The sequence below is a fragment of the Tiliqua scincoides genome, chromosome 4 (genome assembly GCF_035046505.1).
Source record: "Tiliqua scincoides isolate rTilSci1 chromosome 4, rTilSci1.hap2, whole genome shotgun sequence".
Lineage (NCBI taxonomy): Eukaryota > Metazoa > Chordata > Lepidosauria > Squamata > Scincidae > Tiliqua > Tiliqua scincoides.
The window spans coordinates 161,030,943-161,043,169 of record NC_089824.1 but is presented as its reverse complement, the minus strand read 5'-3'; the positions used below and the strand labels follow the sequence as shown (position 1 = coordinate 161,043,169).

Genomic DNA, 12,227 nt, shown 5'->3' with positions numbered 1-12,227 from the left:
CCATATCTGCAGATTCAGTTATCTGCTGATCAGGGACTTCCCCGCACACGCCCCTCCCTGGCGTCCATTAACATTGTTAAAAAGCTTACTGGGAAAGCTTTTGTTTTAACAGGTCTCTATAGGCATTTAAGCTTATAGGTTATAGCATTACAGAGAAGGCTGGCAGCAGCTTGAATGGTGAATGAAAATAGCTCCAATGTTAAACAAGAAATGGTTAACTTCAGCTTCCTGTTTAGCATTACAGCTAGTTGTGTCAAGCTAGCTGTTTTGTCAAGCTAGCTATTTCATTTGAAATGCACTTTCAAATGCATTGCCCACTGCAGTTTAACAAAATGCCTTCCTCAGAGGTTACAGTTACAAATTCTCCTTCAAAATTTTATTCCTCTGAGTTTGAATTCGGACAAGATGTTGCTAGGAATTGTACATAGTAAGTGTATATGAATTGGCTGGATATAAAATATACAGAGGCTACAAATTACAAACCAGTGTATGGAAACAAATGTGATTAAGACTGCAATCCTAACCACACTTTCCTGAGAGTAAGCCCCATTGAACAAAATAGGACTTACTTCTGAGTAGACCTCATTAGGATTGAATCCTAACTAAAGTATGTGTTTTGTGCTGGCTTATGGTCTTCCCTGAGCTGGTTGATGGGCGACCATGCGAAATAGGTTGTCTAAATGGGCCTTTAGCCTGACCAAGAAGGGTGTTTCTTGTGTCATATGCACAGGTGTTCAGCAAACAACCGCATATCCATATATAGCAGATATTGCTATTTTGAAATTCACCTTGGCACCGTGAACATCTCTGTTAATTTAATTTAACACGATGAAAACTATTTTCTAACACAGATGAGATCATCAAGGGGAGAAAAGAATCTTTAAAGGATGAGGCAGAACTCCAAAAAATTCTGAAGAAAAGACACCTGGATTTTCTTGACATTCTTCTCTGTGCCAAAGTAAGTAATGGGGAAAACTTTGAATTCCACAGTCCAACTTGTTAGACCCGCTGCCCAATACTATTGGGCGTTTGTGACTGTGGAACTCCTGCTCCACTGTCATAAGTGTTGCGGTGGAGCTGTAAATGTTGTGCTGCTGTTGTGCACACTGGAACTCCCTATGCAAATAGCCAGAGGCTCCATTACCCACCAGTGATGAATTCAGTCCGCGCTGGAGCAGGTAAGGAGTCAGCGGGGTCAGTTCATAGGTGGTTTGGGGGAAGTTCAGGGTGGGGAACCAGGAGGGCAGGGCGCATGTTGAGGGCAGGAGGGGGCAGATGTCAGTGGCAGCAACGCACGCTGGAATCTTATTCCTGTTTTCTAGGTCTAACATGTCCCCTGCCTCTCCTTGAACTTACACTAGTAAAATAGCTGGTGTAGGTCCAAGGAGACCCATTGACAGCCTTGCACCTCCAGAGAGGTAAGTAAAAAAAAATTTTTTTACTAACCTCTTCCAGTCAGTTTTGTTGCCCCATCCCATCCCCCAAACATAGGAAGCAGCTTGTACTCCAGCAGTGTGGCTGCATTGCATAGGATAGTAGAGGACAGGATTGGGTCCATATGACCTGAACCACCTGTGACTCTTTTAAATCAAATATTTGCAACTTAAATCAAATCAACATTTTAAATCAAATGAACTTGCAGCTGCCATTCATGAGCTTGTTATCTTAAAGCTGGACTACTGTAATGTACTGCATGTGAAATTTGTTTTGATGAGTATTTGGAACTGTAAGGTGATGCAGAAAGCAGCCTAATTTTTATTCTGATTTTTTTATTTTTTATTTTTGGAAAAGAGAGAGAGAGTAGAGGGAAAGAACCAAGAGACTTGTTCACATTTGCCTACAGTGGCCTCCACTCATCATCCGGGAAGAAATTCTTAACGTTCATATATGTATCCTATTTATCCTTGGAGCTAAAATTTAGTCAATTACTTACTAGGAGCTGTCTGTCAAATTTCTTGTTTTGATCTGTATGGTCCCAAATATCTTTGACCCAACATAATTAAAAGTGCAATTCTATACATGTTTATTTAGAAGTATACCCTAGTGTGCTCAATGAAATTTGCTCTTTGGTAAGCACGTATAGGACTGCATCTTCCCCTGCATTCTTTCTTGATCTCTGAGGACAACCAAGATGACCCTCACAGTAATGGCCTCTCTGTGCTTTTAAAGTACACTGTGTGCACTGGCAACATTCTTCAAGGCTGTTCCAGAGTTTGTTGCCCTGGAGCACATGAAAGCCAAAGCGTGTGTTTGAGAAGAGATGTGAAACTTTGGTTGCTTGGGCTGGATTTGATGCCCAGAACTGAAGGGGATGAACACCATTTTATTACTTGTTGCATTTTCTAATGTGTATCTGTAGGATTTTGTGTGCGTGTACATAGAATTAAACACTTATTTCAACCCAAATGAAACCTGCAAATATGGCAGGTTTTTAATTTAGGAATACCATTAAGGAAGAAGTTTCATTTTTCTTTTCCTTTCCTGAAGATATCTCCCCCCCCCCCAAAAAAAAAACATAAACAAAAGCATTACTTTTGTTTTGCTTCTGTTAGTTCCAGTTCCTATAGAAAGATGATGAAAATTTATATTACATGCAGAGGAAACCCACCGCCTATAAATTAACTGTTGCGAACCATGTAGTCTGGTGCGTACCAAATTTCACCATAATGTGTAGCAGCAACAACAGACCAGTACAGTGAATTCCTGGACAAAATCCCCAACTGATAAAGTTTTTTTATTTTTAGGATGACAAGGGAAATCCACTGTCAGATGAAGACCTCCAGGCTGAGGTGGATACTTTCATGTTTGGGGGTCACGATACCACGGCCAGTGGGATCTCCTGGCTGTTGTACTGTATGGCCCAAAACCCAGAACACCAGCAGAAATGCAGGGAGGAGATAAAGGCCATTATGGGGGACCGTGACACCATTCAGTGGTGAGTTCTCCTGTCTCCATAATAATGCAAGGATTGGAGCAGTGGTTCTCAAACTGGTGGGTTGCCAGGAGAACCAGGCCATTTCCTTTTAAGGGGAGCAGCCCATAATGACTGCAGCAACAGTACCATAGCAATCATGGTGCTATAGTGATCAAGGGGCTTGTAAACATACCTGGGGGGTAGCGTTGGCCATCTGGAGGGTGCAGGGGATGGGTGCAATCACCAAAGAAAGCAGTTTGGAGCAGCAGGGAGGCCTACAGAGGAGGCTGCAAGCTACCCCCCAGTTATGTTTACAAGCCCCTTGATTGAGGCAGCACTGTGATTGCTACAGCAATCCCTTGCCTCTGCAAATACTGTGGCCTCAACGTCCAAGTAGGACTTTGAGAACCACTTAATACATGTGCTTTGGGAAACTATGGATACAGCAAGGAATAGCACTGAGTGGCAGGAAGGACCCATCCAGCCCAGTTCAATTCTCCCTGGTCTACCCCAGCACTAGAGATTGCCTGAGCCCTCCATTGTTCATGGCTCTTGTGCATTCCTAAAACCAAGCATCAGAGTGGGGTTCTCATAGCCTCCCCAGCCATGGTTACTTTTCAGTACTTTGCTGCCTCCGCTGTGCTCTGCAGTTACCATTCAGTGTACGCAAGAAGGAAAGTATGAAAAAGTATGAGATGAAAAGTATGAGCAGTGAGTGAGAAAGGTAAGAGGTCATGAGAGGCTTCATGGGGGTGGGGGTGGGGGTGAAAAGGAAGCAGGGGCGGGCTGATCGGGCCTCTGAGGCGGGTAGAATCAGTGGCGCCGGTGTGTGCCATATCCTATCCTGTTCCAGGCCTGATCTGCTGATAAGTATCAGTGATACTGCTGCTGCAGTTCTTAGCTGACCCAGTACCCTGAGTAGACTTTCCTCCTGCTAAACTCCCTCCCCCCCTTCCACAGGACGCAGCATAGTCTGTGCAGGTGCTGCTGCATCAGTGCAGGGAACCTAAGGTAGGATTGGGCTGTTAGTGTTTACTAGAGTTTGCTAGAAGGCTTTTCCCCCAAAACCTTTAAAATGAGGAAGTTTCCCTTAAACAAAAATAAGTTCATAAAGGTGAATACTTCATTGAACATTGTTCTCTCCCATCCATTTTTCCAGAAACAGACAGTTCAGATCATGAAGACAAGGGCTCACTTTCCCCACAACAAAAATATCCTAAACACTGATGCAATAAGAGTTGTCAGTGACTAACCAGGAAAGGGACATTGAGTCATGTTGAATAGCAGTTGTGAAACACGCAATCTCCATGCTAGGAATCATTAGGAAAGTGTCTGAAAATACAACCAGTGTTGCCAAGTGGAATGCCTCCTGTGCAGATTTTGCTTATTGACTGACTCAGGACCCAATTCTGTCCAATTTTCCACCGCCAATGCAGTATTGTCAACAGGGTGTGTGCTGCATCCTGTGGTTGGGGCAGTCAAAGAAGCTTCCTCAAGGTAAGAGGACAAATGTTCCCTTACCTCAGGGCCACATTGCCGCTGCATTGGTGCTGAAAAGTTGGACAGGATTAGGCTCTCACTCTGTCTTTGCCTTTTTTCAGGAATGACCTCAGTGAGATGACTTACTGCACCATGTGCATTAAAGAGAGCCTCCGCCTTTACTCTCCCGTATCAGGAGTGTCCCGGCAGCTCAACAAACCCATCACATTTTTTGATGGCCGGAGCTTACCAGAAGGTGCAATTCCTTTCATTTTTTCCTTTTGGACATAATTTCTTTCTAGATATCTAGATACAGCACATGTTGACTTTGACAGAACTGACATCTATGTAGAAGAGAGTCAGTTCAGTAGCTAGAGTGCTGTTATTAGTTTTGGAGCATATTTCCAGTGAACGTAAAGATTCAAGAAGAATCGGTGCTATTGAACTTGGCAGACTCATTTCTGAGAATCACACAGGTGGATCATTTTTATTCTTGATTGCATCATTTGTGAACATTGTTAATGCTGTATAGAGAGTGGAAAAGAGCCACTTTTCAATCTGATGTATATTCTTTTTGATGTAGTTTCATTCATAAGGAAAATACAATGGCATTAACTCTCATTTAGGAAAATTGAGTGAAAGTAGTTGAAACAAAGGTGGCTCTGAAGCCTCCTGGTGGTTGAAAGTGGTGCTGACTTTTAAAACCAACACAGAAAGCTTTTCCTTTTTGCAAGACTGGTTTTAATTAGCTAAATTATACTTTGGACTCATCTGTTTTTGCTTCTTGATTTTATCTCTTGTGCTTTTCATGTTATTCTGCAATCTGTACTTGTATTTTAAATGCTTTTTATGTTTATGTTGTGTAATTATGGTATTGGGTTGTAATTTATAGGAAAGGTAGGACATAACCATAAAAACTAAACTAAACTCAATTCCTTTCTCACATTAACTGCTTCCTAGGAGCTTGGGTTGTGTTAAGCATTCATCTCATCCATAAGAACCCTGCCATATGGAATGATCCAGAGGTATGCTGTTTTAACATTACAACAATTTACCTACAAGCTTGTCCTGGCTAGGTCAAACTGGAGGCCTAAAAAAATCAGGAACACTACAAATGGCATCTCACAGAACTGAAAAGGAGCTTGAAATTACATCCTTTTCCACCTCTTAGCAAACTGAGAAGTCCCTGTTTAGATATTAGCATAGCTCTCCATATTTGATAGTTACATCAATCGAGTTGGGACACTTGTAACAAATGAATCCAAGACTGGATTGACCCTTGCAATGAGAAACATTGGGATCTTGTTCCCCAAATGACCAAAAGTATACAGTGAATTAGGGTAGTACTTCCCAAACTTTTTATCACCAGGATTCACTTTTTAAAATGACACTCTATCAGGACCCGCCTAGCTTTATGAGTCTTTATGAGTATATAAAAAAAAAAACTTTACTAGCTGCTCAAGCCTCTGTTTTAATTCTTTTTATTATGGTTGGGGGGACCCACTCCTGGAGAGTTTGTTGAGCTCCACATTCATCAAATTGGGACCATTCTGGTGATCTTTCATCCCCCTTTGCTGGATCTTCAATAATAGCAAAGGCATCATCACCTACTTGAGAGTAGACACACGTGTGGCTCTGTTTAGCTTTTCATAGGGCTCAATACATTTTTCTTGTCAGCTTGGAGGGGGGGGACTTCCTTCTCCCCCTCCAAGCTGATTGTTTTTTGGGCCTGCATTCATCAGATGGGGACCATTCTAGTAGTGTTGTGTTCCTTTCAGTTGTGTTCCTTTCTAGTGGTGTTGTGTTCCTGCCCTTCAAAGTGAAATGAGTCACAATTGCCTACTCATGAGTAAACACCCACAAGCAGCTCCATTTCAGTTTCCACAGGGTTCAATACTTTTCCTTGTCAGCTTTTCCTTTTGCAACCCACCAAAAATCTGGTCATGGTCCACGGTGTGAGCACTGCTGACGTAGGGAGTTCACTCTTTTTTATGGCATTTCAGTGAGACTTCAAAAAAGAGAAAAAGAAAATTATATTTTGGGGGAAAAATACTTTTATAAAGAGGTTTTTAAAAATTTTCTCATGTTATTTACTTTAGGTATTTGACCCTCTGCGGTTTTCACCAGACAACACAGCTAGCCGAAACTCCCATGCTTTCTTGCCTTTCTCTGCTGGACCAAGGTGAACTTTGTATAATATAGACATCAGAATATCCAATAGGTTATGAGACATCATGGACAACTAATCACTGGTTACATAGGGGCAGTTCCTGCAGTAACACATTCTGAAATTTTTGGCACAATCCTATTCATTACTAGCACCGGTGGAGCACACGCTCCGCTGGCACAACCTGTTGTAAAGTGCCATAAAGCATTTTGCACCAGCACAGTATCCTGTGGTGCCAGTGGGAAAGCCAGAGCACAGCAGAGGACCCTTGCTGGAGCAGGTAAGTCTAGCACTGTGCAATGCGAGGGTGGAGTTGGGGTGGGGGCTGGACTGGGGGTTAAATAGGGCAGGGGGAGGGAAACAATGGGGACAGGGATTGGGCGGAATGGGCCTGGGAGAGTCAGGATTGGTGCTGGTGGTACATGCTGTATCCTATTCCCCTTCTCAGGCCTGATCTGCTGACATTATTCAACATGGACTTGCACAATACTGACTTCAATGAACCAAATATTCAATTGGGTGATCTCCAAAATCCCCTTGAGACTCACCTGCCAGACCCAAAGCTGCCCATCTTCCTTGAAATCGTAACAGCAAATCAATGATAACAGAGAAGGGAACACCTCCAGATTGAGGGATTTGGTTGTAGAGGTATAAGAGATCAGGCAAGACTGCAAGATGGCGAGATAAGGAAGTTAAGACAGGAAGAATCTGAAAAACATTGATCTAGCCCAGAGGTTCCCAAACTGGGAAGACATGATGCCCCAGCCAGGGAAACCCTATCTCTGCTCCCTTAAAGGGCAGGGTGTTGGCAAAGACAGTGACACAGTCACCACAATCGCATTGCTGTCGGGGCCAAAATATTTTTTTAGACTTTGACAGGGTTGGCCCTCCGGATAGTACAGGAAGCTTGCAGACTCCTCTGCAGTTGTGAGCCGGTTTGCAATACAAAACCAGAAGTGAGTCGCAATTGCTATTTTTAGCATTTTGGAGGCTTGGGAAGCCATGCAAAGGGGTCTGTGGGTTCCCTGCACCAACTGGAGGGTTGGTGCTGTCAGGTATATAAGTCTCAAAAAAACCCTTTTGGTCCTGGCAGTGACATGATTGTGGTGATCACATTGCTGTCTTCGCCCCTCCCCCTCAAGCACTTACCCCAGTTCCCAAATTCCTGTACAGTTTGGGAACCACTGATCTAGCCTGTTGTGTTGATTGGCTTTTCCATATCAGAGTAATGAAGGGATAACTTACAACAAATTAAGAAGAACCCTTTGACCTTTCCAACACAAGTAGAGTCATAGCTCAAAAGCTTTTAGTCACAATTAAAATGAAATTGGCAAAAATTATAGGGACTCCTAAAATTCTTATCAGAGAGAGACTGGACAGGACTTCTTATATTGAAATGAAAACATCTTTTCAATCATGTAAAGGACAGAACTTGTATTGCAAATGGTTTTAATGATACAAGGTATATGTTTGTTGAATTTAGGAATATTTACTTTAAAAATAATGCCAGTAAATAGTTGTTTTGCAGTTTTAAGTACAGTATTAAAGCTGACTTATTGGACGGTTTATGATCCATGGTGGCATTAGACAAATTTAGTTAGGTATTGTTAAAGATGCTATTCCTCTTGACCCAAGGAGATCAGAGGAAAGTTACACATTTGGAAAAGAGTATCAGGGCAGAAGTTTCCTTTTGTAACCAGCTCTCTTGTCTTTTCAGGAACTGCATTGGGCAGCAATTTGCCATGAATGAACTGAAAGTGGCTCTGGCCATGACTTTGCTCCGATTTCAGCTTTCACCAGATCCTACTAATCCACCCCCAATTCCTATCCCTCAGATTGTCTTGCGTTCTGAGAACGGGATACACCTTCGCTTGGAGAAAGTGGTGTGATATTGACACTGCAGAGGAAGCAAGTGCTGATAGGGGAGGAAAGCAGAGAAAGTGACAATTTCCTGGGTTGTTCAATTAAATCATTTGGCAATGAACATTTTGAAGCCATGGAATATTGATCTGCAATTAATTTTTAACTGTGGCCACATTTTGTATTGAAGAACAGCTGAAGGGCCTGCAAGTTTGCTTCTACCTACCAACTCATTCCTGCACAAGTGAAGGAGGTGACCAAGTGATCATTTACCAAGGGATAGGCAGTGTTACGGGGCAGCACGACTTAAACCACAGAGCCAAAAACAGAGTCTGCAAGCAAGCTCCTGAATGACTGAGGGCACAGTCATAACCCACTTTCCAGCACCGACATAAAGGCAATGCACAAACATTCCCTTACTTTGAGGAGGCCTCCATGAGTGCCACCCAACTGCAGGATGTAGCACATGTCCCATTGGCACAGCTATGCCAGTGCTGGAAAGTTGGTTAGGATTTGGGCTGAGTCTCATTTATGTCCTTGTGTGCCCTGCCTATGGGCTGAAAGGTTTGTGGGATGCCAAGAAGCCTAACAAACTCCTTGTCAGAGTTTGTCAGATCCAGATTTACTTACAAGGATACATTTATTGAGTAACTTACAATATAAGCATTCACTCAATAAGCGGGTATGGACAGCAAGCTGCAAACCATTGTAAAGTCCAGACAAAGATACATAAAATGACAAAACACATATATCTGATGTGATTACTGCCATAACTACAAGTTGTATTGCATAAAATAATGAAGCATTACAACATAAGTGGAGTTGTAGTGAGTATCAATATATTTAATGAACAAATCTAATGGTGAAGCACTGGTGCTTTTCTGGTATAGATAGCCCACCCCACTGATAAGGACAAATCTAACTAAGTGCTTAGCAAAAGTACTATATACTGTATTATAATATAGGTTGAGTATCCCTTATCCAGACTGCTTGGGATGAAAGGTGTCTGATTTCAGATTTGTCTGGATTTCAGAATAATTGCTTAAATAAAATGAGCAATGCTTCCTCTTGCTCTTTTCACTGTTACCCATATGGGTTTCTATAGGCCTCTGATATTTTTCAACAATATCTGTACAGGTACACACCATGGAGCAGAAAACAGAACTTGCAGCCTGTATCTATACAGAGGAATGAGCACAAGACCTTCTAAGAATCTAATGATCACACTACAGCAAACAAATCTTAGACAAAAATATCTGTCTGAAATATCTATTTCAGAATAGTCTAGATTTCAGATGTCCGAATAAGGAGCAATCTACCTGTATACCTTGGAATGAAAGCTTGTTAGCAGGTAAAGCAACAAGCAAAACACCAGCTGCATGCCTGTCCTTTGACCCTTTTTCTCTACCAAGAATATAACAACAACAACAACAACAACAACAATAAAACTTTATTTTTACACCGCCTTTCTTCCCGAAGGGACTCAAGGTAGCTTACAACAGGTTAAAACAGATTAAAAACATAATTTAAAACAAATAAAAACATATTAACACATATCATAAAAACAGCAGTCAGATAAAAAATAGTCAGGTAAAAAGAGCATAGAGCAGCAGCAAATCATAAAAGAACCAGGCCTGTAAAAAATATTAAAAGATTAAAGATTAAAAGATTAAGATGTTAAAAAGGCCGAGAACTCAGAAGGCTTGTTTAAACAGAAGGGTCTTCAGGCCTCGACAAAAAGTCTCAAGAGAGGGAGCCATTCTTAAGTCAAGGGGAAGGGAGTTCCATAGCGTTGGTGCCACTACGGAGAAGGCCCTATTTCTTGCCGCCGCCCCACGTAACCTCCCTAGGCAGTGGCACTTGCAAAAAGGCCTTCACTGATGACCTAAGAGGACGAGCCAGATTGTGCGGAAGTAGGCGATCTCTAAGATAACCTGGCCCAGAGCAGTATAGGGCTTTAAAGGTCAAAACCAGCAACTTGAATTGGGCCCGGAAACGAATGGGCAGCCAATGCAGCTGCTGGAGAAGCAGACTGACAGAGTCGAACCGCCTACCTCCAGTAACCACACAGGCCGCCGCATTCTGCACTAGTTGCAGTTTCCGAACCGTCTTCAAGGGCAGCCCCACATAGAGTGTGTTACAGTAATTTAACCTCGATGTCACTGAGGCATGGATCACTGTGGCCAGGTCTGCACAATCCAAGTATGGCCGCAGCTGGTGCACCAGCCGAAGCTGAGCAAAAGCTCCCCCTAGCCACAGCCGCCACCTGGGAATCCAGGAGCAGCTGCGAGTCCAGGTGGACCCCCAAGCTGCGGACCTGCTCCTTCAGGGGGAGTGCAACCCCATTCAGCGCAAGGTGATAGTCCAGCACCTGCATCGAGGATTTCCGAACCAGGAGAGCCTCTGTCTTATCCTGATTTAAATTTCAGCTTGTTAGCCCCGATCCAGATTCTCACTGCCTCCAGGCAGCGCTCCAGGCCCTCAACCGCCACCCTGGAGTCTGGAGGAAAGGAGAGATAGAGCTGGGTGTCATCGGCATATTGATGGCACCCCACTCCAAACCCCAGGATGACCTCCCCAGCGGTTTCATGTAGATGTTAAATAGCAGAGGGACAGAATTGAGCCCTGTGGCACCCCGCACCTCAAGGGCCAGGGTGTCGAACAGGCATCCCCTAGCACCACCATCTGGGAACGATCCTCCAAGTAGGAGTGGAACCACCGCAAAACAGTGCCTCCAACTCCCAACTCGGCCAATCGACCCAGAAGGATACCATGGTCGATGGTATTGAAAGCCGCTGAGAGGTCCAGCAGGACCAACAGGGACATACTCCCCCGTCCAGTCCCCGGCGTAGGTCATCCACCAAGGCGACCAAGGCAGTTTCCGTCCCAAAGCCCGGCCTGAAACCAGATTGAAAAGGATCCAGATAATCCGCTTCATCCAAGACCCTCTGGAGTTGGGACACCACCACCCGCTCAATTACCTTGCCCAGAAACGGGATGTTGGAGACTGGCCGGTAGTTATCCAACACAGTGGAATCCAGGGAGGGCTTCTTCAGGAGGTGGCGAATCACTGCCCGTTTCAAAGTGAGTGGTTCACCTCCACGCAAGCTCTCAGGATGCCTGTGGGTCTTCTTGGACATGCAGCACCCATTTAGGTGATTTTTGTCTGAGAACAGAAGAGAGGCAGGGAGGTTTATAAGAACCAGACAGTGTGTGACTGTTGTCCGATTCACCGCCTCCATGAGGGGAAGCTGGCTGTTCGTACACAGTGTTCCCTTTGTGTGCCAAATGCTCTTGCTTCGTAGTTCCCATCACCAGGCTTTACATGCAGGAGTGCATTGATATGGGTGTTTACGCACGTACCATTCGTGTGCATGACCTGGGACCATAGACGTATACTCCAGGGTAAGTGGTGCTGGAGTCCCTGGCAGAGGCTTTCGTAGGAACATAAGAACAGCCCCACTGGATCAGGCCATAGGCCCATCTAGTCCAGCTTCCTGTATCTCACAGCAGCTCACCAAATGCCCCAGGGAGCACACCAGATAACAAGAGACCTCGTCCTGGTGCCCTCCCTTGCACCTGGCATTCTGACATAACCCATTTCTAAAATCAGGAGGTTGCACATACACATCATGGCTTGTACCCTGTAATGGATTTTTCCTCCAGAAACTTGTCCAATCCCCTTTTAAAGGTGTCCAGGCTAGACGCCATCACCACATCCTGTGGCAAGGAGTTCCACAGACCAACCACACGCTGAGTAAAGAAATATTTTCTTTTGTCTGTCCTAACCCGCCCAACACTCTATTT

General features: G+C 44.0%; 1 protein-coding gene across 1 annotated transcript in view; it reads left to right on the top strand.

The window, feature by feature from the left end:
* The window catches only part of LOC136647748 (cytochrome P450 4B1-like), a 30,670-nt gene extending 22,221 nt beyond the window's left edge, over positions 1–8,449 (top strand). The window contains exons 7-12 of the mRNA XM_066623495.1: positions 852–958; positions 2,745–2,935; positions 4,516–4,649; positions 5,354–5,418; positions 6,493–6,575; positions 8,278–8,449. Of these exons, the coding sequence (XP_066479592.1) occupies positions 852–958; positions 2,745–2,935; positions 4,516–4,649; positions 5,354–5,418; positions 6,493–6,575; positions 8,278–8,449 (752 nt within the window). The remainder of the gene's footprint in view (positions 1–851; positions 959–2,744; positions 2,936–4,515; positions 4,650–5,353; positions 5,419–6,492; positions 6,576–8,277) is intronic.
* The last annotated feature ends 3,778 nt before the right edge of the window (positions 8,450–12,227 follow it).